Source organism: Octopus bimaculoides, chromosome 19, assembly GCF_046866305.1.
Source record: "Octopus bimaculoides isolate indiv1 chromosome 19, ASM4686630v1, whole genome shotgun sequence".
In the NCBI taxonomy this organism is placed as follows: Eukaryota; Metazoa; Mollusca; class Cephalopoda; order Octopoda; family Octopodidae; genus Octopus; species Octopus bimaculoides.
The window spans coordinates 48,248,517-48,274,910 of NC_142946.1; the positions used below are offsets into that span (position 1 = coordinate 48,248,517).

Sequence of the window (26,394 nt, forward strand, 5' to 3'; positions counted from 1 at the left end):
GCCACCAGCCATTGGGGACGCAAAACCCTGGGTAACCCTATGAACCCGTCATAATTAACATTCTCTAAATGTATATATATATAAATTTAATTAAAAGATGTGTAAACCTCATGAAGGGATGATTTCATACAAGGAAATATTTGGGGGGAATGAATTTCCTTAAAATAATAGGTGTATATAAAACCATATAGTTTATATTCATTTAAAAGAAAACAAGAGAATGGAGACTAGGAAGTTAATAAATGTTTATTATTAACAGCAAATTGGTCATTTTCATTTACAGCTGTTTCAATTAATATTCAATAACCATTAAATTTACATTGAGTCTGCTAAAATGAATTCATAAGCACACAAATAACATCCAAATGTACATCTTTTTTTCCTCTGATGATATTACGCTCATGTCACATTGATGTAAATTTAATGGTTATTGAGTATCAATTGAAATGGCTGTAAGTGAAGATGACCAATTTGCTGTTAATAATAGACAATTAACTTCCTAATCTACATTTTATTTTCTTTATATATATATATATATATATATATATATATATATATATATATATATATATATATATGTATATATATATATATATATATATATATATATATATATATATATATATATGATATAATAATATGGATATATCCATACATATATGTACACACCTACATCTATATATATACATACATGCATATATGGGTATCTGTGTGAGTTAGAGGTTGAGAAACCAACTAAGTGATAGTACCTACCCAATATACTGCTAGTAGTGTACCCAATTATTCTTACCCAAGTGCTTGTTATTGCGTGGCAGCAAGCTTGCAGTTGAGTGTTATATATGGGCAAGGGTAAAAAGTGGTTTACCCTTGATTTATACGGCAAATAAGAAAGTGGAGAGGATACAAAATTGACAGACATCAGCCGATAAACATTCTAGTATGTCTATTTATTCCAATGTATCAGATGAATACATGCATTTGTATTAGTAGTACAGGAATGAGGAAATGAGCAGATGGTCAGTGGGCTAGTGACAATCTGCTCATTTCTGTGCTACTAATACATATGTATGTATTCATCTGATACATTGGAATAAATAAACATACTAGAATGTTTACCGGCTGATGTCTGTTGATTTTGTATCCTTTCCACTTTCTTATTTGCTGTATATATATATATATATATATATATATATATATATATATATATATATATATATATATATATACATATATATAATAATATTATTAGGGACAAAATCCAAAATTACAGGTAAAAAACTCAATTAAAATCAATTTATAAAAAATTAAATTGAGCCTTATAGATAAAGTATATATAAAATATATATAGTTTTAGGGAAAATAACCAATTTTCAAGAACTCATCGATGAAAATCCACTATCACATATAGAAAAATTAATAATTAAAAGCACAATAAATGAGTATAATATAAAGTAAAGTAAATATCATAAGATAAATATAATAAAAAGATTACACGTGTTTCATAACCAATTTTCAAATAGAAAAGAAATTTAAATCGATTAAAATCAATTGAAATTATCTAAAATAAGTTCTATTCAAAAATATAACTACTCGTCAGATCGTAAGTAGAACAATAATTAGATATATATCTCAACCAACAATAAGTACCAAATGAATTAATATGATATACTTATTATATAAAGATAGAAAAATTATTTAAAAAATATCATAATATCAAAATAATAACCATTCAATAATCATCCCTTCATCCATATATTATATACAAAAAACATCTTACCTAAATTATCATTGTTTTAAATTATCATTGTTTTAAATACAAGTTGAACGAAGTTTAAGTTTAAAATAATAATGAAGATAAAATTAGTACATATTTAACCGGTGTAATAGTTAAAGCTATACTATTTAAAGCTAAAGACGTTTATTTAATTATGATTAAAGATCAATTGAATAATAGAAAAATACAAGATTATTTATTTCTACAAACGTAATAATAAAAAATATGAATGAAAAAATTATGAATGGAAAAAATTATGAATGAAAAAATTAGGAAAGAAAAAATTATTAAGAATAAAAGGTTAAACTTTATATATATACAAAGTTTTGATTTAAAAAAAACTTTAACGATATTATAAACTATAAAGATTAATAATTAATCAAATAATATTAATCAAAAATAATCGAAAATATATCAACACTATTCCAATCGAAGTTCTAATATTATGTTGAAATGAAACTATAACTTCTAAATAATATAGTGTTAAATAAGTTATCTATTAAAATAATCTATAAAGAACCAAATGAATAGTATAAAAACAAGAATACATATTATTTTCAAATAGTAGAAAATCTTTAGCAAAGTGAAAACAGTACTTATCCAAATTTTTCCGTATCTTCGAAACGTCTAGTTAGAATAGAGACAGCTGATGAAGGAATATTCCAAATGGCTTTCCGTTTTCCTATGTGTTCGTTCCGTTGTCTGTAGTTCATTGTTCTAACGTCCTGTACCTTGATATGCATATATATACACATGTAGATGTAAGTATGTATATATATGTGTGTATACATGTATATATATTCTTTGTATTATATATATATATATATACACATATATATATATATATTTATACTTCGTGTTTGGATTTGGTTTGCAAAATTCTTTATGTGAGTTCGTGTGTTGAAGCATATTTTGTTGTCTGGGGAGAGCCATTCTCTTTTAGTGCCTTATGATTTAACACACTCACTGGTAAGGTTCCCACTCATTTACTTGTTTATTTTTCCTATAAGTAAATGAGTGGAAACTTTACCGGTGAGTGTATTAAATAATAAGACAGTAAAAGAGAATGACTCTCCCCAGACACAACAAAACATATATATGAGATGTGGGTCTGGAGCATTAGAGAGTCAGCAACTAACCATTGCTTCAGTATTTTTCAGCCTCAAATAAGAAACCTGGTCTTTGTGCTGCAGTGATGCAGTTTCAGCAGTGTTCTATATTTGGTGTCTGAGGGTAATGCACTCAATTGTTTCCTTGACATGTGAAGTGATTATTACTATGAGTTGTTGAAAGAAACTAGATGAGTGATTCACAACCATTTTTTTTTTATCTATAGACCCCTTCGGTTGCTATTTTATTCTGGTGGATCCCCATAACTATTTGATGCTTAAAAACTAGTATTATAGATGCTTCTTTCAAAATTACTATTTTGTTCATCACATATTCACTTGTGTATGTTAAACTATGTAAAACAGTGGTTCTCAACCATTTATTATAGTGCCCTCTCCCTTTTAGCTCGTTTTTATGCCTAGCGCCCACCCAAGTGGCGAGTGGAGTGTCATGACTAAACTAAGTTAACATGGATGATGATTTATAGATTTTAGTCTAAAAATGTATTGTGTAAGTGTTTAATAGTGAAATGATAAAAAATTGATAAAGTAAAATGTAAATTTACTTTATTACACTACAAGTTAATGACTTCCTTGTGCCTGACAGAATCTCATTTTATTTTAATAACCATTATTTTAACCATTTATTTTAATAATCATGTATAATATAATTACTACTACAGGTAAAATTTAGTATGTTAATTATGTTACCTCAACACCTCCTAAAGCCTAACACTGCCTTCAACATGTTCCACGCCCCCTAGAGGGGTGGTACCACCCACGTTAAGAACATATGTAAAATATTAGAGGAAGAAACCCAGTTGTTTATTGCAACAAATTCATCTACATCAACATTTTTTTTCATGGAAATATGTACATACATGTGTGTTACTGTCTCCTTGCTTTGACTTCATGTGATAGTTGTAAGCACCATCATGTCCTCTATTTCCAAACTGCTATGAGCACATGTCTGCACATAGGGAAAAATTACCTTAGAAACAGGTGAAGGTTGATGGCAGGAAAGGCATCCAGCTGTAGAAAATCTGCCTCAACAAATTCTGTCTGACCCATGCAAGCATGAGAAAGCGGGCATCAAATGATAATGAAGAATGATGACCTTTCAGAATTATACCACAACTCAATTTGGGACAAGACTTACAGGTTGTGAGCTGTTTGAGTTGAGATTTGCTCAGCACATGGGTTTGATGTGTTTGCAGAATTTGTTGAGACAGATTTACACAATGCTCTTTCTGTCACCAATCCTCACCTATTTTCAAGCAAAGTAATATTTCTCCATTGCCAGACATGTTTCCCACAGAAAACTTGATGCAGTGATGCTCATTTGCAACAATCACATATAAACACAAAAGTGGACACCAACACACACACACACACACACAACAGGCTTCTTCCAGTTTCCATCTGCCAAATCCATTCTCAAGGATTTGGCCAGCCCCTTAACCCAAGTGCCATACAGTGGGAGTGAACCCAAGGCCATATGCTTAGGAAGCATGCTTCTTAACCCCATAACCACGTCTGCCAATGAAATTTTAAATTTCTGCCATGCAGATGTTATATTTATGATGGTATTGTGTTAAAAAATTATTTATCTCTGTTCTGGTGTTTTCTGTTACTTAAAATTCATGTATTTTTTTCTTTTTGTCTCTGTAAACAACTTCAGCTTTTATTCAAATATCTTTTGTTTTATCTCCTTAGGCAGAAAATTAAACAACCATCACATCAGGTATGAGACTTAAAAATATAAACGGATTTATGATAAAGATTATTTATAATCCCCTGAAAAATATATTAGGATGAAAGATAAGGATACGTCTAATAGTTAAAATGCTGATTGATTTTCTCAAGATTTACTTTTATCATATAATTTTGCCTATTTTAAACTTTGTTGCTATTTTTTTATTCCTACATCGTCACACCAATAATAATGGTTTCAAATTTTGGCACAAAGCCAGCAAGTTGGGGGAGGGTTTAAGTCGCTTACATTGACCCCCACTCCTCCCACAGTGTTCAACTGGTACTTATTTTATCGAATTTTGAACTCAGAACGTAAAGACGGATGAAATTCAGTTAAGTATTACTCCCCCACCCGTTGTGTTAACGTGTCTGCCAACTCACCGCCTTCATCGTCAAACCAATAATAATAATAACAACAACAATAATAATAATAGTAGTAGTAGTAATAATAATAATAGAGAAACTACTATTAAAATGCGATTATAATTTTCCAGGTGATCAACATCATCTTTCGGGCCAATACTCGTAATATTTACATTTATATTACAGATAAGAACAGAAGTTCCTAATTTGAATCGAACCTGAGTCTGTGTACATTGCTAGGAAGAATAAAGACACCTGATGACCGCCAGAGACGAAACTGATCGAAAATTCATGTAGAGATAAATATTAATTGATAAGTAATATAGAAGTAAATATTGATCGAGAGGCAAATATTGTGATTACCATGGCAAAATCATGAGCAAGTCAGACGAATTGCTTAACGACATTTTTTCTCTGGCTTTAGATTCTGAGTTCAAATTCTGCCGAGATAGACTTTGCCCTTTATCCTTTCAGGGTCGATGTAATCGTCTAATCCTCTTCCCCCAACTTGAAGCCTTGTGCCTATAGTAGAAAGGACTGTAAGTATACACTTCAAGCATAAGGTTAAACATCGGAGAATGATACTTTTTACTAAGAGCACCTATGTCATTAAGAATATTTAGAATAACGTCACTTGTATTTTCTTCCCCACAAGTTTTATAATTCAATCAATGTAAGAAGCAGCGGTTTGGATTGTTGTCTGAGGTAACTCTGTTGAATTTAACTTTGGAGTAATCTCCCTTGGAAGGGGAGTCGTTCTCTCCAGAGATCAGGTGGCGCTGTTGGCCAGGGCACGTGACATGGAGGTATTCCCCGTCTTTTCGTGATGCTGTCAGCGCGATGCTCTTGGATTAAATTGGATTAATTATTTTCTTACATGTTGCCCAGGTATGGCTTCTCAATTCGTTCATATCAGCTACGTTTTAAAATCATTCTTCCCGTGTTCACCAACCTCAGCTCCCCCTCATAAATAGCTATATATATCTCCTATATGTTCAGTCATTGCTACCCTGTGCCATACACAGTAGCCACAGGTTCAGCCTTGGAAAATAACTTTGCAAGGTTCGAAATCCCAGCAAAAATATCCCCATTTACTTCATCTCATTCCATGCGAAATGCGCAAGAAAATATTCCTCGTTAATAAATCATTATGGTTGACCAGTTCCAAGTTATATCCTCCCAATATGATTTACTATATCAACAATTTCTGTAGTCTACTCAAATATTTCTCCCACCCGTTTTCCTCCCATTTGCTAACCATGCCAATACTGTAAGTTGATTATTTAATTAAAACCGCTTATTATTATCATTACACAATCCTGTAGAGTATATATACATTTGCAGGGTATATAAAATACGTGTGTATATGTATCAGGTATATATTATATTATATGTGAACCAGAGACTAGAATTGACTGCATAATTCTCAAGTAGTGATGTAGATTCGTTCATGTTGCTGTTACCCTTTCGATTCAGGGTGGGGCAGAATTTAACTAAAAGCAAAATGGTTTTTCTGAGTAAAATTTATTCACAATGTTTAAGATTAATTTCGTCAAACAATATTAGCTGTAAAAGTATTTCTAAAATAATAGTGATAATAATAATAATAATAATAATGTGAATGAATAATCGTATGACTACTTTAATTATTTTTTTTTTTTTTTTTGAAAAATTACGGGATTTTAAAATTGTAGGAAACTTACAAAATGGAAATATTTGGTGTGTTTTTTTATTTTTTAAAGCCAATTATATATATATATATATATATATATATTCTATTTGTAAACACATACTCAAATAGACATGACATGCGCATCTACTATACACACGCATTCTTCCACAAGTTTTCATTGCTATGAGTCCGCAAATATTGAAAGGTTCTTGAGTAATTAGCAATTAATTCAGCTAAATTACTATTTACTAATTTAAATTCTAAAAAAACAACCAAATAAACCCCTTACAGAAGCAAAACATTTGGGTTAAATAGACAATTAGTAAAATTTATATTTTCTTAATTTCAACTAAAATGAGGATCTGTTAATTGTTTATATTTATTTTTTCTTGGTCTGAGAGGGGAAACGGATTGTTGGTCTAATTGTTGTATATATTTCGATGGTGTTTGTCATTAAATGGAAGTAGTTTTCTGTTGTGGGTCCTAGTGGAAATATAAGCTGCAATTTCGACTTAGATATTAATAATTTTGTCCTTTAAAGATCCACATAAAATGTTCTTTCCAGCTAAGGATTAGGGCAGTGCATTCAAATGATTTAATTTTAGAAAGTTGAACTGTTTAGAAAATGCCGTTAAGTTTTCTGAAAAGCAAAATAGCTGATATTTACTGAACAAATCTTTGAGCAAGAAGCCCCAAAGTTCAAGTCCTCTTTAAGAGTCGAGGAAGTAGAATGATGACCTCCTCAGTATCTCACACCTACATAGAAAACTATTTAATAAAACTTCTTAAATGTACTTATAAGGCTGGGTGCGTCAAATGATAATCACATTTTTTTTTTTACTAATAACTCTAATATATTTAGTTCATTTTTAATATGAATGATTTAATAACGAAACCTCTTTAGCTTCTTTTCAGTTTTTCGATACTGACAAGTATAGAATGACGTCTAAATGATTTTTTTCTCTCCTTATTAAACTTCAAGTTGGTTCTCGACATCTTCACGTATGTTTGCATTATTGTTGTAGTATTTCTAAACTTGAGTAAAAAGTGTCTTGCCTATTAATCATAGATTTCTTCTTCGTATGTCAGTGCAACTTTGGATATCAAATTAACATCTCAAGTTTTAATCTCATAATGGACTTATAGAATAGTAATAATAATAATAATATCAATGGGATGTTTTTCATGAATTGACTGTTCAAATATTTCCATATGTAACATGTTATCTCACCATACTCGTACAAATATAGAACAGTTTTTTTTTTTCAACTCTAAACAGTTTTTTACTTCAAAAATATATTTTTTTATTTTTTGTAGTTTCCTTGTCTGTGGAAGTTAAGTATTTTCCCCGATTTCACACATACTTAGATTTGAAAAAAAAAAAATTTAGATTAACTGTTAAGCCCTTATATTTTCCTTCTTCTTCTTCCAAACCAAACTGAAGAGTTTAATTATTTGCAAAAACATTTTCCCGATAAACCTGAATAAAACGAATTTGGTACAACGGAATCGCTATTATTATTAATCAAGGTCTTGTTTCCCTTATAAAAGTGTTTAGGTGATCTGTTGAAGTTTGAGAGAAAAAAAAATTATTGACCATTTTCATATTTATAACAATTTTATTTTAATGATAAATAACCCCAAACATAACGATATATATGTATACTAATATCATTCTGTTTCTGGGGATCCGACAAAAAAGTTTTGACTCTTTAATGTTATTAGTTTCCCATTTTTGATATTTATTTTCACCATTTTGTTCGTGTCTCTAATAAAAGTTTAGTTACTATTTTTATTGTTTCAACCGCCTTGTTTTGTGTATATATTGTTTTTTAAAGTATTAAAGTGTCAATAACTAGTTTCTCTTATATAATGGCTGCTCCATAAAGAAGGAATTTTCTCTGCTTTTATCAACAAGTAACTTTTCAGCACCAAAAACATTAGCAGAAAGGTGTAACTTTATAAATATCTGTCTATATTATATTTAATTTTGTTATGAATTTTACACATTCACACGCACTTACACCACTTGACCTAATGTATTTTCAGTCTTGCTATAAGTGCTGTCTAATTTATTCCTTATTTCAATAAATGGTAACTACTGATGCTATAGTTTCTCACTCGGTATTGGCTGTCAAAGTCATAGAACTGCGAGATTCGCCTCTAAGCTTATGACCTAATTCCTTTTGACACTAACTGCTTTCTCCTACAAAATAGCATGTTTTTTCCCCCTTTTACTAGCACCATCGCACATTTTCTCTAGTCGGTATATCTTCAACAATTTCGTTGCATTAGTCAGTATGTTACAATATCTTATATAGCTTCTTCATTGCTATTTCAACTTTCGTTGAAACTGTTGGGTTCCATCTTCATTCAGCGTAAAGTATTTTCTAATATTTAAGTATCTATTTGAATAAAGCAAGATTTAATCACTGGGGAAGATATTTTTCGTCATAAGGGGTAAAATAAGTTTAAGTAAAACTTTGCTCAATAATTCTAGTTGTAACGTTGTTCTTAAACCTGTTTCAGGACCTCATATTTATGTCCATATTCTTATTCTCAAACCCCAAATAGGTTATACAAACGAGACAAACTTTCATTCCCCTGCTGCACTGCTGGTTATTCAGGACAGCAGTTTACTCCAAATAAGAATTGACACAAGACAGGCTACTCTAGTCTCAACTTTCCTTGTATTCTATAAAATGCACCCAGTCCACGCTACACCGTGTGACACGCATGACAACAAAGTTAACCAGTTGTCTCTGTTGCTATGAGCACAACACGATGTGGACTAATGGGACCGTACAACTCATACCAGCATAGAAAATGGGTAAGAATTAGGATGATTATAAATCTCGAAGCATATTTTAATGCCTGCTTAAAATATTTAATCGTATTGTAAAATAGATATTATTTTACATAGGCTCGAGACTCCAAAAGTTTTTTGTGGGGAGGGAACAACCGATGAGATCAGTAGTTCTCAACAATTTAAAAAAATTTTTATCTATGAATTCCTATAGTGCTATTCTACTCTGGTGGATCCCTCGCCTCATAGCTTTGTGGTGTTTAAAAACAAATTTATAGATACTTCTTTCAAAATTTCTATTTTCTTTCTCACTCATTCTCTTGTGTAAGTTTACCATAGCACTCTCAGGGTGAACATGTTTGAATGACCGGAAACATGTTGAACTGTGTAAAGCGTTAGAGAAAGAAACCTTGTTTCCCGTAAGAAATACACATAGATCCCTAGAATACTATGTAGACACCCAATTTACTATTTAGCTTCAATGGACCCCTAAGAGTCGCAAGTACCCAGGTTAAGAAGCGCTGCACTAAATCGATCTCTTTCTTTGTCTGCTACATTATTTTGTAGACCCCCCCCCCCCACTTCCCTCCAGATGACTGAATGGCTAAGTTGACCTCTACTTGGTTTGAATTTGGAAAGTAAGGAACCTTAACTAAATACTGCAAGGTATTACTGTCTGATGTATCTAATGATGCTTCCAGTCCTAGGTTTGACAACTCTGTTACTGGTTTTGAAGCTGCTTGGCCCTGTCATTGCTACTACTTAGCTTCGGTACCATATTATTTTGATATCCTCCACACACACACACATATAATTCCCTAACTGGTTTCAGTTATGCTGGGGCATTGTCCTGGAGGGTTTGGTTGATCAGATCGACATCAGTTCATTTTCTAAGCCTGGTACTTATTCTATCGATCCATTTTGCGGAACTGTTAAATTACGGGGACTTAAAGAAGCTAACACCTGTTGTCAAATAATGTTAAATAGTTACCAAAAAAAAACAATAGTGTCCTGGGAGAGTCATTATGCCAATATTATTGTTAACACACGCAAACCAGATACAAAAACAACTTTAACATATCTCAACAAAAAATAGTTTCAAACATGACATTCCTCGACAAAAGATTGATTGGTATATAAAACAGCTTTCCACAGTTAATGTTAATGATGTTTCGAATGCAGTAAAAAGGGTTAAGAAAAGAGAGAGAGAGAGAGTGTGTGTATGTGTTAGAGGCCTATGTTGTTAATGGCTGTCTCCTGTGAGTGAGTGTTAAAGGGGGTGGTCTTTCTAGAGAATGGTGCACACTGTAATGCGTCTCCAAAGATCAGGGTAGATTCCTGTAATGAAGGAGGAATTGAAGAGTTTAGTGAGTATAGAAGCTAACTCTGGGTTGCAGTGTTTGTGAGCAATGGGAGGGATAGTTTCAGAGGGTGGGGCTGGAGGGGGCCTTGTGAAAGTATGCAAAGTGTTGGACCCAGAAAGGGATAGATTTGAGTGCAGATTTACCAAATGTGTGTAGTGTGGCACTATCGGCAGCATCTTTGGTTTGCATAGCTGTATCAGAGCTGTTAGCAAACTATTTGGAATGTTTGATGTTGTTGTGTAGAGAGAAATAGCCAGAGAGAGATATGCTATTGCCATTGGTCATCCAGTTAGCTGTTTTGATTGGTCAGAGGTGAAACATCTCCTATTCAGAACAATCAGTTTACTGCAGAAATGAGATATTTTTATTCAAAATTTTATTACCTTTAACTGTAGACAGCAGTTTTATATACTAACCAATCTTTTGTTGAGGAACGTCACTATTTTTTGTTTTTTTGAGATGTGTCAAGTCCATTGCAGAAAATACCAATTCTGTTTTTTGGTAAATATTTAACATCATTACAGTGAAAAGGTTAATTACCTGAGTCGAAGTACCCAGGGTTTGGGGGTGGGGCCGGTCAGCAGTGTTGTATGTGGAGGAATAATTCTGAGTAATAGAAATAGAATAGTAAGTGATAGAAACTCTACTTCTGGTTTATTTTGTGAAATACGAACAGTAAGGAGTAGTTGTGTCTGAGTAAAATCAAAATCTCTTGTATTGACAAAGAAAATTTGTTTGTTTTGCTGAGTATAAGTATGGGACATGAAAAGTGTGTTGCCTTGAACAAGTAATAATGACGGTAATGGTCTTGTATTGTCTGGAAGGGAGTGGACTGAGTATGGATTAAAGTGAATAGAAATCTAAGAAATAGATTTGTGAGTTTCAGAGAGCTGGTGGTGCAATAGAATATCAAATGCATTAATCATTGGAAATGTGCATGTATTGTGTGTGTTTATAAATACACACACACACTGTGTGTTTATGTGTAATACATATATCTCATTGTACTGGCTAGACTACTGGATGTTTGGATGTTGGTATACACTGCGGGGTGACGATGTGCTGCCTTGCATTGTTTTAGCTTTTGAATGATATCACCCCCACAGGTTAGGTAGACAATCCAACAGTCCCCTTGAATAGAACACCAGCAGACTGGAACAACCTAAAATGAAATGCTTAGCCCAAGAATACAACACACCAATGGTTTATGAATGGAAACCATGTTCTTGCTATCGTGAGTGCAACACCCTAACCACTAGGCTATTTGCCTTCACACGCACACACGTGTTTAAGTGTGTATAGATTACAACATAGAAGGTGACTAAAGCAAAGGTAAATGTGGGTTATTAACAAGTGGTAGGCTAGTGATAATGTTAGTGTGAGACGAATGTAGGATTTAACATGTCTTCCATATTGCTGTTAATCGTTTTTTTTTTTGTTTTGTTTTTTATGTCATGAGATATAGTGAGAAAAGAAAGGGCAAAGTCCATGACACGAATATGTTTCTGGACTGATGTGATTGATGCTCTAACTCAGTGGTTCCCCAAATTTTTCAGGTTGCAGCCCCCTTGACACCCACACCACATTCCTAGCACCCCCACCCCAACTAATCATCACAAATAAAACTTAACCTAACGAACCCATTATTTTGTTGATTTTACATGGATCACTACCCCATTATTGTCCCACTTTTCACATGAATCGCTACCCCATTATCGCCCCCTTAGAACTTTTCACTGCCCCTTGGGAGCAAAACTACCCACTTTGGGAACCATTGCTCTAACTCATACTAGGTTGACCAATCAACATTAAGTCCAGCCAGCGTTCTATCGTCAGCCAATGATTGGCTAAAGCAGTACTTCGCAAAACTGACAACAAAGACCAGTCTCTCCAGGCATCTTAAATGTTAGTAAACTTTATTGCTTCACCACTCCTATTAATGGGAAGATACAGTTTGCATCCATATCACTCTTCTTTCTTCTCCATGATGTTTAAAAAAGGTTAAAAGCATCTTAATTTTATTAAACACAGCAGTTTGTCTGTTCACCCTCTATACATAAACACACCAAGAGAAACTCTGGGTCAAAATGTCTTTGTCTGGATTGAAAAGAGTGAGTCAGGTTTGAGACTGTTTTCATTCATCGGGAATCTTTTCAGTCTCTGTAAGACTTGGCCAGCATATCTTTGTGGCAAGTCGTCTTCATTTTGTATAAATAAGACAGTATCACAATATCATTTCGCTTCATTTAGTAATTATGTGATTAATAGTATTATTTTTATGGCCTGAGGCTACATCAATATTTGGAGACTGTTCTATTTGATAAGCATGAAAGGACGACAAAAAACTGGCTATTTATGAGGGGGGGGGGGAACACATCTAACATAACATCATTAGCGATTACACTGAGTATTAATAGAGAAATATTAATAACAATAAATAATTCTATTTCATTAGCTTCAGCCATAGCTTTGCAATTTAGCTACTTATGTTGACATCACAACTACAAAAGCCAATTAATAATGCATAACTTTAGATGATGGAAAACCATGCATAATTTCAGTGAAATTAAACTGTATTTGGCAAAGATGAAGAAGCTCATCAAATTTCACTTGATGATAATATTCAATCAAACTATTAAATTAATTGAGTATTACAGCCATAAATCACAACCATAAAAAGGGAATTAGTAATCAGTGACCAGGATTGTCCAAATGATGTTGATAATAGTGTATGAACCTTCTAAAGGAGTAATGTGATTAATTTGAAATTGTAAAGTTGTTTTAACAGCTTAACTGCGAGAAGTTGTTATAATGCCAGGGTGTCATTTGAGGGAAATTTCTCTCTTTTAGGCACAAGTGTGGCAGAGTGGTTAAAAAGCTTGCTTCCCAGCCATGTGGTTTCAGGTTCAGTCCCACTGTGCAGTACTTTGAGTCAGTGTCTTCTATTGTCCTGAGCTGACCAAAACCTTATGGGTGGGTTTGGTTGATGTAAGCTGAAAGAAGCCCTCTGTATCTATATGTTGTGTGTGTATATATATGTATATATATATGCACACATATACATACATGTATATACATATACACTCACACATACATATATATATATATATATATATATATATATATATATATATATATACACACACATCATTTGTGTGTATGTTGGTATGTACCCTTGTCTTGATAATCATGATGATTGTAAATGAGTATCACCATCATACAAGTGATGTTGATTTCCAGTCTTCCTTGAATAACATATCTGATCACAGGGAAACATTACCATGCTTTGGGAAACAAGTGAGGGTTGGCGACAGGAAGCGGGGGCATGTGGCTGTAAAAAAAAAAAAAGAATCTTGCATCAATAAATTCCATCCAACCTATGCAACCAAGGAAAAGTGGATGTTAGACATTGATGACTAATAAGGATGATGTTTCAGTTTCCTTTTTGGAACTAACAACACAGACTAACATGAGAGTGAGAATTCTGATGCTGAATGGAGGTGAGACTTCAGCAATGAACTCTTGAGATTTTGTTAATCTGAGCACATGGATAAATGTTAGACATGCTAGGCACATGTATGACAGTGTGGTAAGATCCCACCTCATGACAGTGGGATCTTACCCCAGGCCTGGAAACTGAAAGCCCATCATCACATATATATATATGAAGGCGCATAGCTTAGCGGTTAGGATGTTGCACTCAGGATTGTGAGATCATGGTTTTGATTCCAAGACCAGGCGTTCTGTTGTGTTCTTGAGCAAAACACTTTATTTCATGTTGCTCTGCGATCTTTTTGTCATCTGACATGTGGCACATGGTGCATCTGTACAGGTAATGTCAGTTTGATGGAGGGAGTGAGCTTATGCATACACAAACATTTGATCACTGTAAACAAAGCTTATGTGTTGTTGTTCGGCAAGAAATTGCTGAACCCTTATATGTTGTCTAACAATGGGAGAGTCCATGATATATGTGTGTGTGTTTTATTGTCTCTTGCTTTGACATCACATGATATAGTTGTCAAAGACCAGTGTCCTCGACATGCTAGTGGTGTTCTTCATTTCTATTTATATTCTGTGGAAACGTGTCTGGTCATAAGGAAATGGCACTCTACTTGGAGACAGGAAGGGCATCCGGCTGTAGAAAATTTGCCTTAACAAATTCTGTCTGACTCATGTGAGCATGGAAAAGTGGATGTTAAAATGATTATGATGATGATGATAATCAAGTATTATGAAATTTAAGAAATATTTTCAAAATCAACATTTAGTCCTTACCAGAAATTGAGATTTATTAGACAGTTAGATTGGAAGCCTCCAGGATGTGGTAATTTTCAGTTCAAGTGAAAAATGCTGCGAAAAAATAGATTTCCAGCATATCCATATAAGTAATTTTTCTGATATATAAATAGCAGTGGTGCCACTTGTACAAAAGGGTCCTTGACAGGTTGTCTTTTCTGCAGTCTACGTAGCTAGTTTTCTTTGTGCTACTCGGAGACTAGGCAAAGAAAGAAATACTGATATATTTAACAGCAAAGATACATCAAGAAACAACCGGAGACAAAATTACCCCAGGGCTCCTGTGTACCGAAGCAGTAAAACCCTAGGTTAAAAGTTTATAGGCCAGTTATTACAGCTGATCCAACTTGGGTGTGAGATGTTTTTAACTCCACTCATTCAATGCTAACTTATTGACACCATATGTTTTAATGTTTCTCTTGTTCTCTCCCTCCGTCCACCACTTTTTAAAAATATGTTTGTGAACATATTTCTCTTTGTGTGTTTGAGCCAAGGGAAAGTGTTTATGCCAATAGTGTTCAGTTAACAAACTGTATTAACTGTGCCTAGCGTGTCTAACATTTATTCGTGTTTTCAGATTAACAGAATCTCAAGATTTCTCTGTTTAAGTTTCACTTTCATTCAGTGTCCTGATTCTCACAGAGATGTTAGTTTTATGTTGTTAGTTCCAAAAAGGAAGTTGAAACATAATCTTCATTGTCTAGTAGTGTGTGTATATTTCTGCATATACTTGAAAGAAAGAAAGAGAGAGAGAGAGAGTGGATGTGTGTGTTTGCCTCCAGTGTCTAAAAGTACTGTCACCAAAACAGGTTCCATGTCCAGTTAGTCATGTTGAATCACCTGCATCCACCTAACTACATCCAATTGTCTCATTCTGTCCTATTCAACATAATAGTTAGTATCTTCAAAGGATGGCAAATCTGTTCTGAAGTAACTTCAGAAAGAGAATTCAAAAAGAAATACGGTATGTTTTGACAATGTAAGAAGCAGGGGTTATTACGAGTGATTGATTTTTCATTCGTAAATAGTTAAACCCTCCTCAAACAGGAACTAGGTGTTCTTCTGCCACCTTCCTTCTAAGCGTGGGCTGTTACACTAATCATCTATGTTAATCATGCCCTTATAAATTAGAGTGAATGAATTGTATGTGATGGGGAGCATATAACGTTTTTATTCTTGTGTGAGTCATTTTAATATTGGTGAACACACACACACACACACGCACATGTTGAACCGTTAATCCCAACACATTTTTTCACTCTCAGTTTTTTTTCTTTTTGTTTTTTTACCTCTCTCAATCCTTTCTGATGAAGAGCGTAGGGTCGAAACGTCAAAGACTTTTCCTTCACCTGTCTTCGTCTTGTGTTTTCTGTAAATTTGAACTATAGACACACACACACACCATAGGTACAAGACCTGAAAATTTGGGGGAGGGGTATACTCGTGTAGTGGCGCGTGTGGCCGCCATCTTGAGAAGTGCCATTGCGCATGTGCAAGGGATTTGCCGTTAGCGGAAGTACCCGAGCACGCATGCGTAATGCAACAGGTGGAGAAAAAGCAATAGCGTCCGACCTCTTTTCTCTCTAGCAGCGGTGGTGACAACATGTATCTCTCAGCTCTACCCCGACATGTGGTCGAAGCTTCCTTTGGTATTCTAGCGGCATGCCTGTTCAACCAGGAACGAAACGGCTCTACACCAACCTAGAATAAACTATTGATCTGTTGTTACCGTTATCCCTCGTGTTGTTCTATTTCTAGATTTTAATGATTAATATAAGAACTGGGGAGAGATGGCCGAGCCATCATATCTCATCCAATTCTTATACTCGATCGTGTTGGCCCCAGTGTTCAGCTGGTTTTATCGAGCCTCAAAAGGATGAAAGGCAAAGTCGACCTCGGCAGAATTTGAACTCAGAATGTAAAGACCGACGAAATGTTACGTGCTAACGATTCTGACAGCTCGCCGCCTTTGAAGAGGATTATAATATTAAAACACAAATTAATCACTCCTGGTATCAACCGAGCTAATAGCTATATATGAAAGAAAGAGGAGTGGGAAACAAAATGGACACACACTCACACAGGCTTTCTCAGTCTGGCATATTTTGAGCAAAGTGAAATATTTGCGGTTTATATTTTGTCAAGGACACTGCACTGTGTTTATCAAAAGAGAAAACTGGTCCAGTTTAGTAACGCGTCAATTATTATTACATTGACTGAATGCGGCGAGCTGTCAGGATCGTTAAGCGCGCCGGGCAAAATGCTTGCTGCATGTTGTCCGTTTTTACGTTCTGAGTTTAAATTCCGCCGTCGTCGACTTTGTTTTTCATCTTCTCTGGGGTCGGTGTAATCAACTTTACTCTTCCTTCTGTCAAAATTTGAAACCATTATTACATTGACCTGAGTTCAGACTTAAAGAAAGACTAGTGGAATCTACCCATAGGTACCCGTTGCACGAAAGCTAAGAAATTTTAATTACATTTTCTCTCTTGTGATAAGGACAATCATTATCTTCGTGACTAATTGTGATGCTAAAAATGTTTTAGGAGACAAGCAGGAAATTTTGATTAAATATGGCTGTGTTAAGAAGTTAGCTTCCAATCACATGGTTCCGGGTACGGCCCCTCTACGTGGCACCTTGCGCAAGTGTCTCCTACTATATCCTCAGGCCGACCAAAGCCTTATGAGTGGATTCGGTACACGGAAACTGAGATAAGTTCATCTTGTTTGTTGGCGGTCTATTCGTTCGACTAAAATTGTTCAAGGTGGTACCCCAGCATGGCCGCAGTGTACTGACAAACAAAAGGTATATAAAGTTACAGCATGGGGCGACTTTGATCTTTTATTTGATAACGAATTTGGTCACACTTTGGTCTATTCAATCACTCAATCGTGGTAGATGTACAAGTTGCTGAACACAGAGAAGTGTTATAATCTAAGGACCGGAAGAAAATATCCAAGTGCGCCTACTTCATAAAGACTTAATAATATTCGCGGGCCGGCGGGGGTCCTTTGGGGTCCCCAGCAAATTTTACATTTTTTATCTAAATGATTTTATATCTCATGACAATCGTTATACTAAATAATTTTGTTTTATTTTATATTTAGTGCTATATGTATAACTTACAAAATTATAAAAAAATATTGATTTCTTTCAATAAAGGTTTTCTTTTTTAGTCAAATTATATTTTAAGTATCTTGCATTAAACGTTAATAATTACTAATATAAACCTATAAAGTGTTAAATTTCTTGTTCTGTAACATGTATTCACATATATACAAGATTAAACAAATATTACTTTATGGATAGTGCGGAAATGCGCAAAAATAAAAGGGGGTCCCAAGGGACCCCAATGGCCTTTAGTGTAATTCCAGCCCCGCTGGTCCTCGAAGGGTTAATGTTAGAGCTAGCATATTTGAAGTAACTAGTCAAGAAATTTTAATTAATTAACCTTTTTGATACTGACACACCTGAAATCATCCCTAGTTCAATTGTACAAACTTTTTTTTTTTGTTTTATAGTCATCTAACTAAATTGAAACATTCCAACGAAGTTCCTTGTTAATTTATGTTCCAAGCATCACTCTTATAAAGGTCAAAATTATTTTGATAAATTCTTATTTTCAAAATTAATTGAAACAAAGCCTGTATTTCAACAGAAATTTGGTAACAAAAGGGTTTATATGCCCTTAGCCATATGGATAATCTTTACTTAATTCTTAGTCAAAAATGCTAGGCTTGCTTCTGTGATTATTAATGTGTGTGCGCGCGCGCGTGTGCATATACTGCAATACAAGTATGTCTTGGGTTATAAATATATTTAGATACATAGATAGTCAAATGCATGTATTACACTCAGCTGTAAAATTAGCCTCACGAGCCTTTTCAGCAGTCAGGTATAAATTACATACCAAGTAATTTCAATTCATCAAGATTTATTTCCCTTCCGTTGTAGCTGAAAGCTGCTTATTCAAAAACTATAGACAAAACTTGACTGACACACAACATAGAACGTTGATGTCTCCGCAATAAATATTAGAATAAGCAATACAAACAAGGGTTATGAATAAATAAATATATAATCTCATATCCATATATTCTTCGTCTCGATGTGAAAATATGATCTCTCTCTCTCTCTCTCTCTCTCTTTCTTTCTTTCTCTCTCTCTCTCTCTCTTTCTTTCTCTCTCTCTCTCTCTCTCTCTCTCTCTCTCTCTCTCTCTCTCTCTCTCTCACGTATTGAATCAATACAATATTATACTCAGTGTTGTGTAAACCTCGATTATTAAAAGTATGCGGTCTGCAATTTGACAATTCTGTTGAGAAAATACACAATTGGAAATAACTGAAATTTAAAAAAAATTTTTTTTTAAATGTTTATAAATAAAATTTTCTGTTTTATTTCAGGTTGATATGGAATTTCTAACATGGTGTAAAGTTAAAGTATTTTCGTTAAAACATGTGTAAGTATATATTTTCAATGATCGCTTGAATATGTAATCACCCTTTTTAGATAATATCTATAGAACTATGAAAAATTTGAAAGTCAACCATAGTTGTTGCTCATCACCAGTACTTTGAAGACTATTTATGTCTGCTATTATGGGTTTGATAGGTCTGCTGCACAGTATATTGTTACTCATCTTATCTTGATTCGCTCTTATGTCCTGTGTGAAGACTAACACCCTGAAGTTTCTACTTCAGACCACACCGTCAGCACATGACACTTTCATCCATCATTCATTAATGATGCATCAGCTGATGGTTTTAATGTCAGCTGCTAAAATCTACAGTTTATTTTATTTAACATGGCACTTCCAGTAGATCAAATGAGTCTTCTTTGTTCCCAGTTTTTGCAGATCCTCCACTCAGGACTGCAGAGTTGACTCACTCTTTAATATAAAGTATTGGAATTTCTGGTTTCACACATTTTGTTTTCTGCATTAAAACCGCTCAGATCAGACGAAGGGTTTCTATGGAAGAGAATCTGTTAGAAGCAATTCTGTTTCTGAGAGCATTGATGTTAGTAAATTATGGAGATGATAAGGCAATTTAGGATTGTCTAGTTTGGAAATTTTGGTTATGTTCAAACTGGGGAACATACATCAAGCATATTCGGATTGATAATGACATTGCAATCTCATTCTTGGTCTGCCCTTAGGTTTCCTGATGATTGGCTTGACTTGAAGACTTCTGTTTTGCAATTCTTTCCTGTGATACTTTATTCATAGTAGTGGAACTGTGATCTGTTCTGTCAGCAAGGAGAAGTAGCTCAGCATTGAGACACTCCCTAATATCCAAGCTATGTACCCTGTTGAGTAAACATTACACCAGAGAGCCTTTGGAAGAACATCATTTTGGCTGTGCATGCATTCTAGGGATGTGGAATCAAGTTACTGAAGCCTTTGTCAGATTGTGTGATCCTGTCATTATTAGAATAATTTGAGTCTTTTATACAATGAACATTATGTATTAGCATTTAGTGAGAAAATATTTTCTTGTCTAACTAAAATCTGAATTTCAGAATATAAATGAAGAATAGCTCTTTTGATTCTTTGTAATCGTGTCATCTTGGACACGCAATCTCAGATCAAGAGACTTGCCAAGCAACTATCACTTGAAAACTTTACTAACTTTTTCAGAAACATGCCTTGTTTTGACTTTTTTTTTGTTATTGGTTTTTGTTTTATTTATTTATTATCCATTTGAAACCTATTTTCCTTTATTTACTAGTGATTCTATCTGTACCCATTGTTTAAAGTTTATTTATGATAAACTATAAATCAGGTAAAAACAGTTCAAACCGAAACTATTTACTGTCACAGAATAATTTCTGATAGCCTACCTCCCTCTAGTGCTTGTGTATAGGAGAGGGTGATTGTTGTCTTGTTATAATAAGCTATATTGCCTATCCTCTAACCAGGTTATTCTATTTGACATGTAACAATATCCTGCTGCTCTTCAAAATAGGTCAGCTTGTGTGGACAACTGGCTTTATACATTAGTTAGCTCCTCACCAGAATCAAATCAAAGATGACTTCACTCATTATAACTGGATGGCCTCTCATCTTTCTATCTTTTTCTATCTTCAAATCTCACTATGTTTGTTGAAATTATTAACAACCAGAGTATAGACACCTACCTAGCTGATGAATGTTATTTCTTTTTGACTTTGTCATGGGATCATTTTTACAGCTTTATATACAGTTAGAACATTCAGGTTAGTTGACATTATCATATGCCTATGGTTCTTTTCATCCGGTGGCCTTACAGCAAATAGCTAAAATCCTCATCATCGTTGTTGTTGTCATCTTCAGGATTATTATTATTGTCATTATTATTATTATTATCGTCATCATGGAGATGATAGTGTTGATAAAGATTAGTGATAATAATAAAAATCATTATTATTTATTGTGATTACTATTATCATCATCACTGTATTATTATTATTATTATTATTATATCTTTACCATCATCATCATCATCTTCATTTTTTTTTTGTATGCATGTTGTTTGTTTTCATGCCAAATTAGATTGTTCTAATCAATGTTGATTAGTAATATATCCCATATAATTATTTAATGATGTACTTTTGTGTCTCTCTTCTGCATGTTTGTGGGGGAAACTGAAGACTGGGTGATATGCTGGTGTTTGTAAATAAAAATCTATCCTTTATTTTGGTCTGTTTTCTATTATGAACAAGTATTTTCAATAACCTGAGTACTCCTGTATAGTTCTTAGGTGGACTGGTGCCCTGGAAACATTCTTTTGTAGCTCGATTATCATTTTTTTTAACACACCCCATTTTACTATCCCCGCTCGTTTAGCTATACCCCTGCCCCACATTCTTGTAACATCCCAGTAAATGTCCCCTCCCTACTTGTGTTTATTGATATGTTATGTCTACAGCATATGACACCTCAACTATTTTTTATCTTTATGGTTTTTAGTGACTGTCAGAATTGATTCTTGCTCCGCTCTCATATGTTTGTATATATAGCTGTTGTTTCTATATCTCAGATTTTTGTATTTTATTTTCATAAGTGTTTTTTTTTAATTTTACCTAGGAATAAGTTGATTATTTAAATATTTGTTATACTTGGGGGTGGTCATATTTAAGGTTTAAAGGTTAATTTGATATATACCAGTTAGCAATTTTGGATTCTGACTTTCAGACTTAGTTCATTTTTTTTTTTTTTTATGCAGCAGATTGTAATTAATTAGCTAATACCCTTTTAGTTAAAATCCATTGATTAATATCCTCTTCTACCAAACTTTCACTGTATAAGTATAAAATTACTCCTATTTTTAGCAATTTAGTTATCATTGTTTTAATTTGTATCATAGCTTAGTAACCCTTTCGATACCAACCCACCTAAGATCCCCTTTGGTTATATGATGTAAACCTGCTTCATGCTGGTCTAAGTTAAAACATCCCATTAAAATTTCCTGATAATTTATATTTCAAACATCATCTCACCAATGACAAACCTATTTTACTAGATTCCTTATTTTCAAAATTAATCAAAAGGATGGGAGTGCATATGAACAGAAATTTGGTAACAAAATGATGAAATTTTTTAAAAATAAATGTTTACTTTTAAAATAATTGGGAAACATTTGAAATAACTATCACTACCTTGTGGAAAAGAAAAAGGGTAAGAAATTGAGGAATAGAAATATAAAAATTGTAATTTGGTGGTGAGTGGGGAATTCTTTTAGAAATATAATTCCTATTGCATGAAACACTGGAATGTAAAAAAAAAAAAAAAAGCACCCCTCCTCAATTCCTTGTCCTTTTCCTTCTTCATAAGATACTGATAGCTATTCCAAAACTTCAAATAATTTATTGCAGTTAAATTAAAATTAAGCTGCATTTCGGTTACAAATCAATGATATTAAAAAAATTATATTATTTTAGATTTTTCCATCTAATAATTTCATTAAGTTAGGCCATGTTTTAATGATAATGGATGTATTTATCAGAAAACAGGGATTTGATTTATTTATCTTAAATATGAAAGAAGAATTACATCTCATTCGGTTTTGAAAATATGAAATAACAAATGTGATTGAATGCATGTAGACATAGATTTACCATATTTTCAGGCATACAAATTGAAATTTTCAGACCAAAATCTACATCCCAAAATGGTTAGGTGAATTATACACTAAGATGACTTTGGAGGACTAAAAATTCCATGTGAAATGCAACAGGATTTATAAAGACGGTGATGATGTTTGAATGTTTGCATTGTACACTACATCAATTTATATGCTTGGAAATGCAGTAATTGGAGAATTTGGTACCTAAGCATAAAATATTGCAATCTTAGTTTATAAGAAGCAGTAATAAGCAAACTACTTTTTCTCTGGGTAAAAAATATTCTAAAAGGCAATATTGATTTGTTTCAGATAAGCTCAGTGATTATGAAGAACTACAACGAGCTGCTAAAGAAAGAGAAGAAATCTGGCAGAAATATGACAAGGTGCAGACTTTGATATCATTTCCTTTCTTTCATTGTCAAATTCTGAGGTGATTCTGGTCTTTTTAAAAAACGGTTTAGTCTTTGAGACTAATGAAGTTGATTGATAGGATTCGTGTCAATGTGGAACTTGTTTGTTTATTTATTTTTATAATTTGTATATATATATTTTATCATAAATGCAAAGCAATAGCACGGAGGAATCTACATAAGCTTGAATAATAAACCATGATATGGTGAGGGATTACTGTATTCCGACTCTTGTTTTTAGTTCAAATCCCACTGAGGTAAATCAACTTTGCTTTTCATCTTTTCAGGTTAATTAAAAATCAGATGAGTTCTAGAGTTGATTTAACCTACTAGCATTTAAACTGGCCATATCCATCCAAAATATTCTCCCTGTTTTGTGTTCAAACTGGCCAGATCTGGCCTCTCACACCAATCCTACAATATAATTGTAAAAATTAAGTTACCTCATCAAAATCTCAAAAGCTACAAGATAATGCATGATTAATTAAAAAACAATATGAATAAAAAAGCATTATTTTTAATAGAATAATGTGAATGTTAAAGGGTTAATTGAGACTGGTATCTCCTAGGCTTCATTAAGCAATGAGATTTTGGTTGAGAATGTTGAGTGAATGTACTTAATGTTGCTTTAACAGTAGGTGAAGGTGTTAACACCAGCAACTACAATATCTGAGTGAGGAGCAGTGACCTTCAGACATTATCAATTTTGAAATGCGCCTTACTGGCACTTGTGCCGGTGGCATGTGAAAAAACATTCGAGCGTGGTCGTTGCCAGTGCTGCTGGATCCTCTTCTTGCTGGTAAATACTGATCATCTGTGCTCTTAGCAGGGCAATGGGAGATGTTCCAAAAATATTTTGACCAGAAGGATCCAGTTCATACGTTGGAGTCAATGAGCAAAAGAAGGCAAGCATGATTTTTTTTGTGGCTAGGGATAATCGTACATTTATCTTGCTTGTTTGTGACAGAACCTGATACTTTCATTATTCTTCTGGTTGAACACCCCGGAAATTTAGATCTGTGATTAAGACAAGGACGAAATCATTTTCTTTCATCGTTCACCTATTTCCACTCCATATATAGTATGTACCTGTCTATAATCGCTAATTATGAGCTATGGAATCCTGAAGAAAAATCTCTTTTGTGTATAATATGTACTGGGTTCCCCCCCCCCCCTTCGTATTATGATTTATAGGAGTGTTAGTTGGATTTATTATAATTGCTGTCTAAAGCAGATTGATAAAGTTCATGTATCCTCAAAACAAAGAGCAAGCTCAGAAGTGACCTTTGAACTTTCTCTATGTAGGCTGTAAAAGTGTATCTATTGTAAAGTCGGCCAATATGGAGAGATAGAAAACGCATAAAGCAGAATGAAAAGACATTAATTACACTACCATTTCAATATTTCCATTCCTTTCTTTCAGTAGAAACATAAATAATGATGGGTTTTTTTTTATCATAATTACATGATATTTCAGAAACAAAAGTATTTATTTATATTCATATTTTGATAATGAGTGTCTTTATGTACTATTACCACCTTCATTATCATCCATGTTTTATGCTGGCATGGTTGGATGGTTTGACAAGACATGACCAGCTTGAAAACTGTGTTGGTTTTCCATTATCTGCTTCAGCAAGGTTTCTGTGACTGGATGTCCTCCTAACACCAGCCACATTATTGAGTTTACTGGGTGCTCTTTGTTCTTTTCTTTTGTGGCACCAGCATTGGTGAGGTCGTCAAGTAATTCACAAGACACAGTGGATGTACAGTATTAAAGGAGATGTATTTGTGACCATACTTTTCCAGTTGTTACCCAATGTTCATGACCACGAGTGAGGATAGGCATGAAAATCTAATGCTTAGGTTTAATAATTTGAGAAAAATAATACATGAATAACGTAAATCCTCGAGTATAATCCTCACATTTTCCCCAAAATTTAAAGGTCAAAATTTCTAGTGCATACTATATACGAGGTTAAAAATGAAAAATATTTTCAAAGTGATAAATATGTGAAAGGCAATTTACTTAATATTTATTTTTCACTGACGTTATTACTGTTATTTCTTTATTTTCTGCAAACAAAGTGCACAAAAAAGCTACACGTTTGCATTATGTTATATGTACAATAATAATAAAGGACGTTACCGTATATACGTTTACAAAACAAGGACGTTATATCGACCTCCTTGACTCAAGTTAGAGAAGTATTATAGACAAGGTTTAGGTTTTTCAGAGGTACAGCCCCCCAAAAATCCCCTGCATATTATACTCAAGGGCGGACTATACTCGAGGATTTACGGTAAATATGGAAGTAAACTAATCTGAAATATGGAAGAGTGTATTATTCATACATGTGGGTGTGGTGAAGACAGTCCAGAGTGTTGGTTAGAGATATAGGTGGGTGTGGTGAAGAGAGTTTGGTGCATTGGTTATCAATATAGGCGGGTGTGGTGAAGATAGTTTGTGGGGGTTGGTCAGTGATACATGTGGGTGTGGTGAAGTGGGTTGTGAATGGTAGACAGTTCGGCTTCTGGTAGGATTGATGTGGGAGGAATTTCAAAGTAAGTTATGTTTATTGATATCACCATGATTTCAGAAAGAGATGCTTTATGGTGAGAGGTGTCTTCAATAAAGACAATTGAACTTATGGTGGTGAGCTGGTAGAATGGTTAGCATGCCGGGACGAACTGCCAGGCAGTATTTTATCTGTCGTTACATTCTGAGTTATTC

At 33.7% G+C, this 26,394-nt stretch overlaps 1 protein-coding gene across 4 annotated transcripts in view; it reads left to right on the plus strand.

The window, feature by feature from the left end:
• Positions 1-5,744: 5,744 nt before the first annotated feature.
• The window catches only part of LOC106867524 (USP6 N-terminal-like protein), a 39,548-nt gene continuing 18,898 nt past the window's right edge, over positions 5,745-26,394 (plus strand). The window contains exons 1-3 of one of the 4 annotated variants that reach the window (XM_014912427.3): positions 5,745-5,889; positions 19,549-19,604; positions 23,560-23,633. In XM_014912427.3, coding sequence (XP_014767913.1) covers positions 19,601-19,604; positions 23,560-23,633 — 78 coding nt within the window. In that variant the 5' untranslated portion in view covers positions 5,745-5,889; positions 19,549-19,600. Of the gene's footprint in view, positions 5,890-9,478; positions 9,504-17,351; positions 17,483-19,548; positions 19,605-21,121; positions 21,362-23,559; positions 23,634-26,394 lie in introns of those variants that run through there. The other 3 variants (XM_052974683.2, XM_052974682.2, XM_014912421.3) reach the window with 3 other exon arrangements.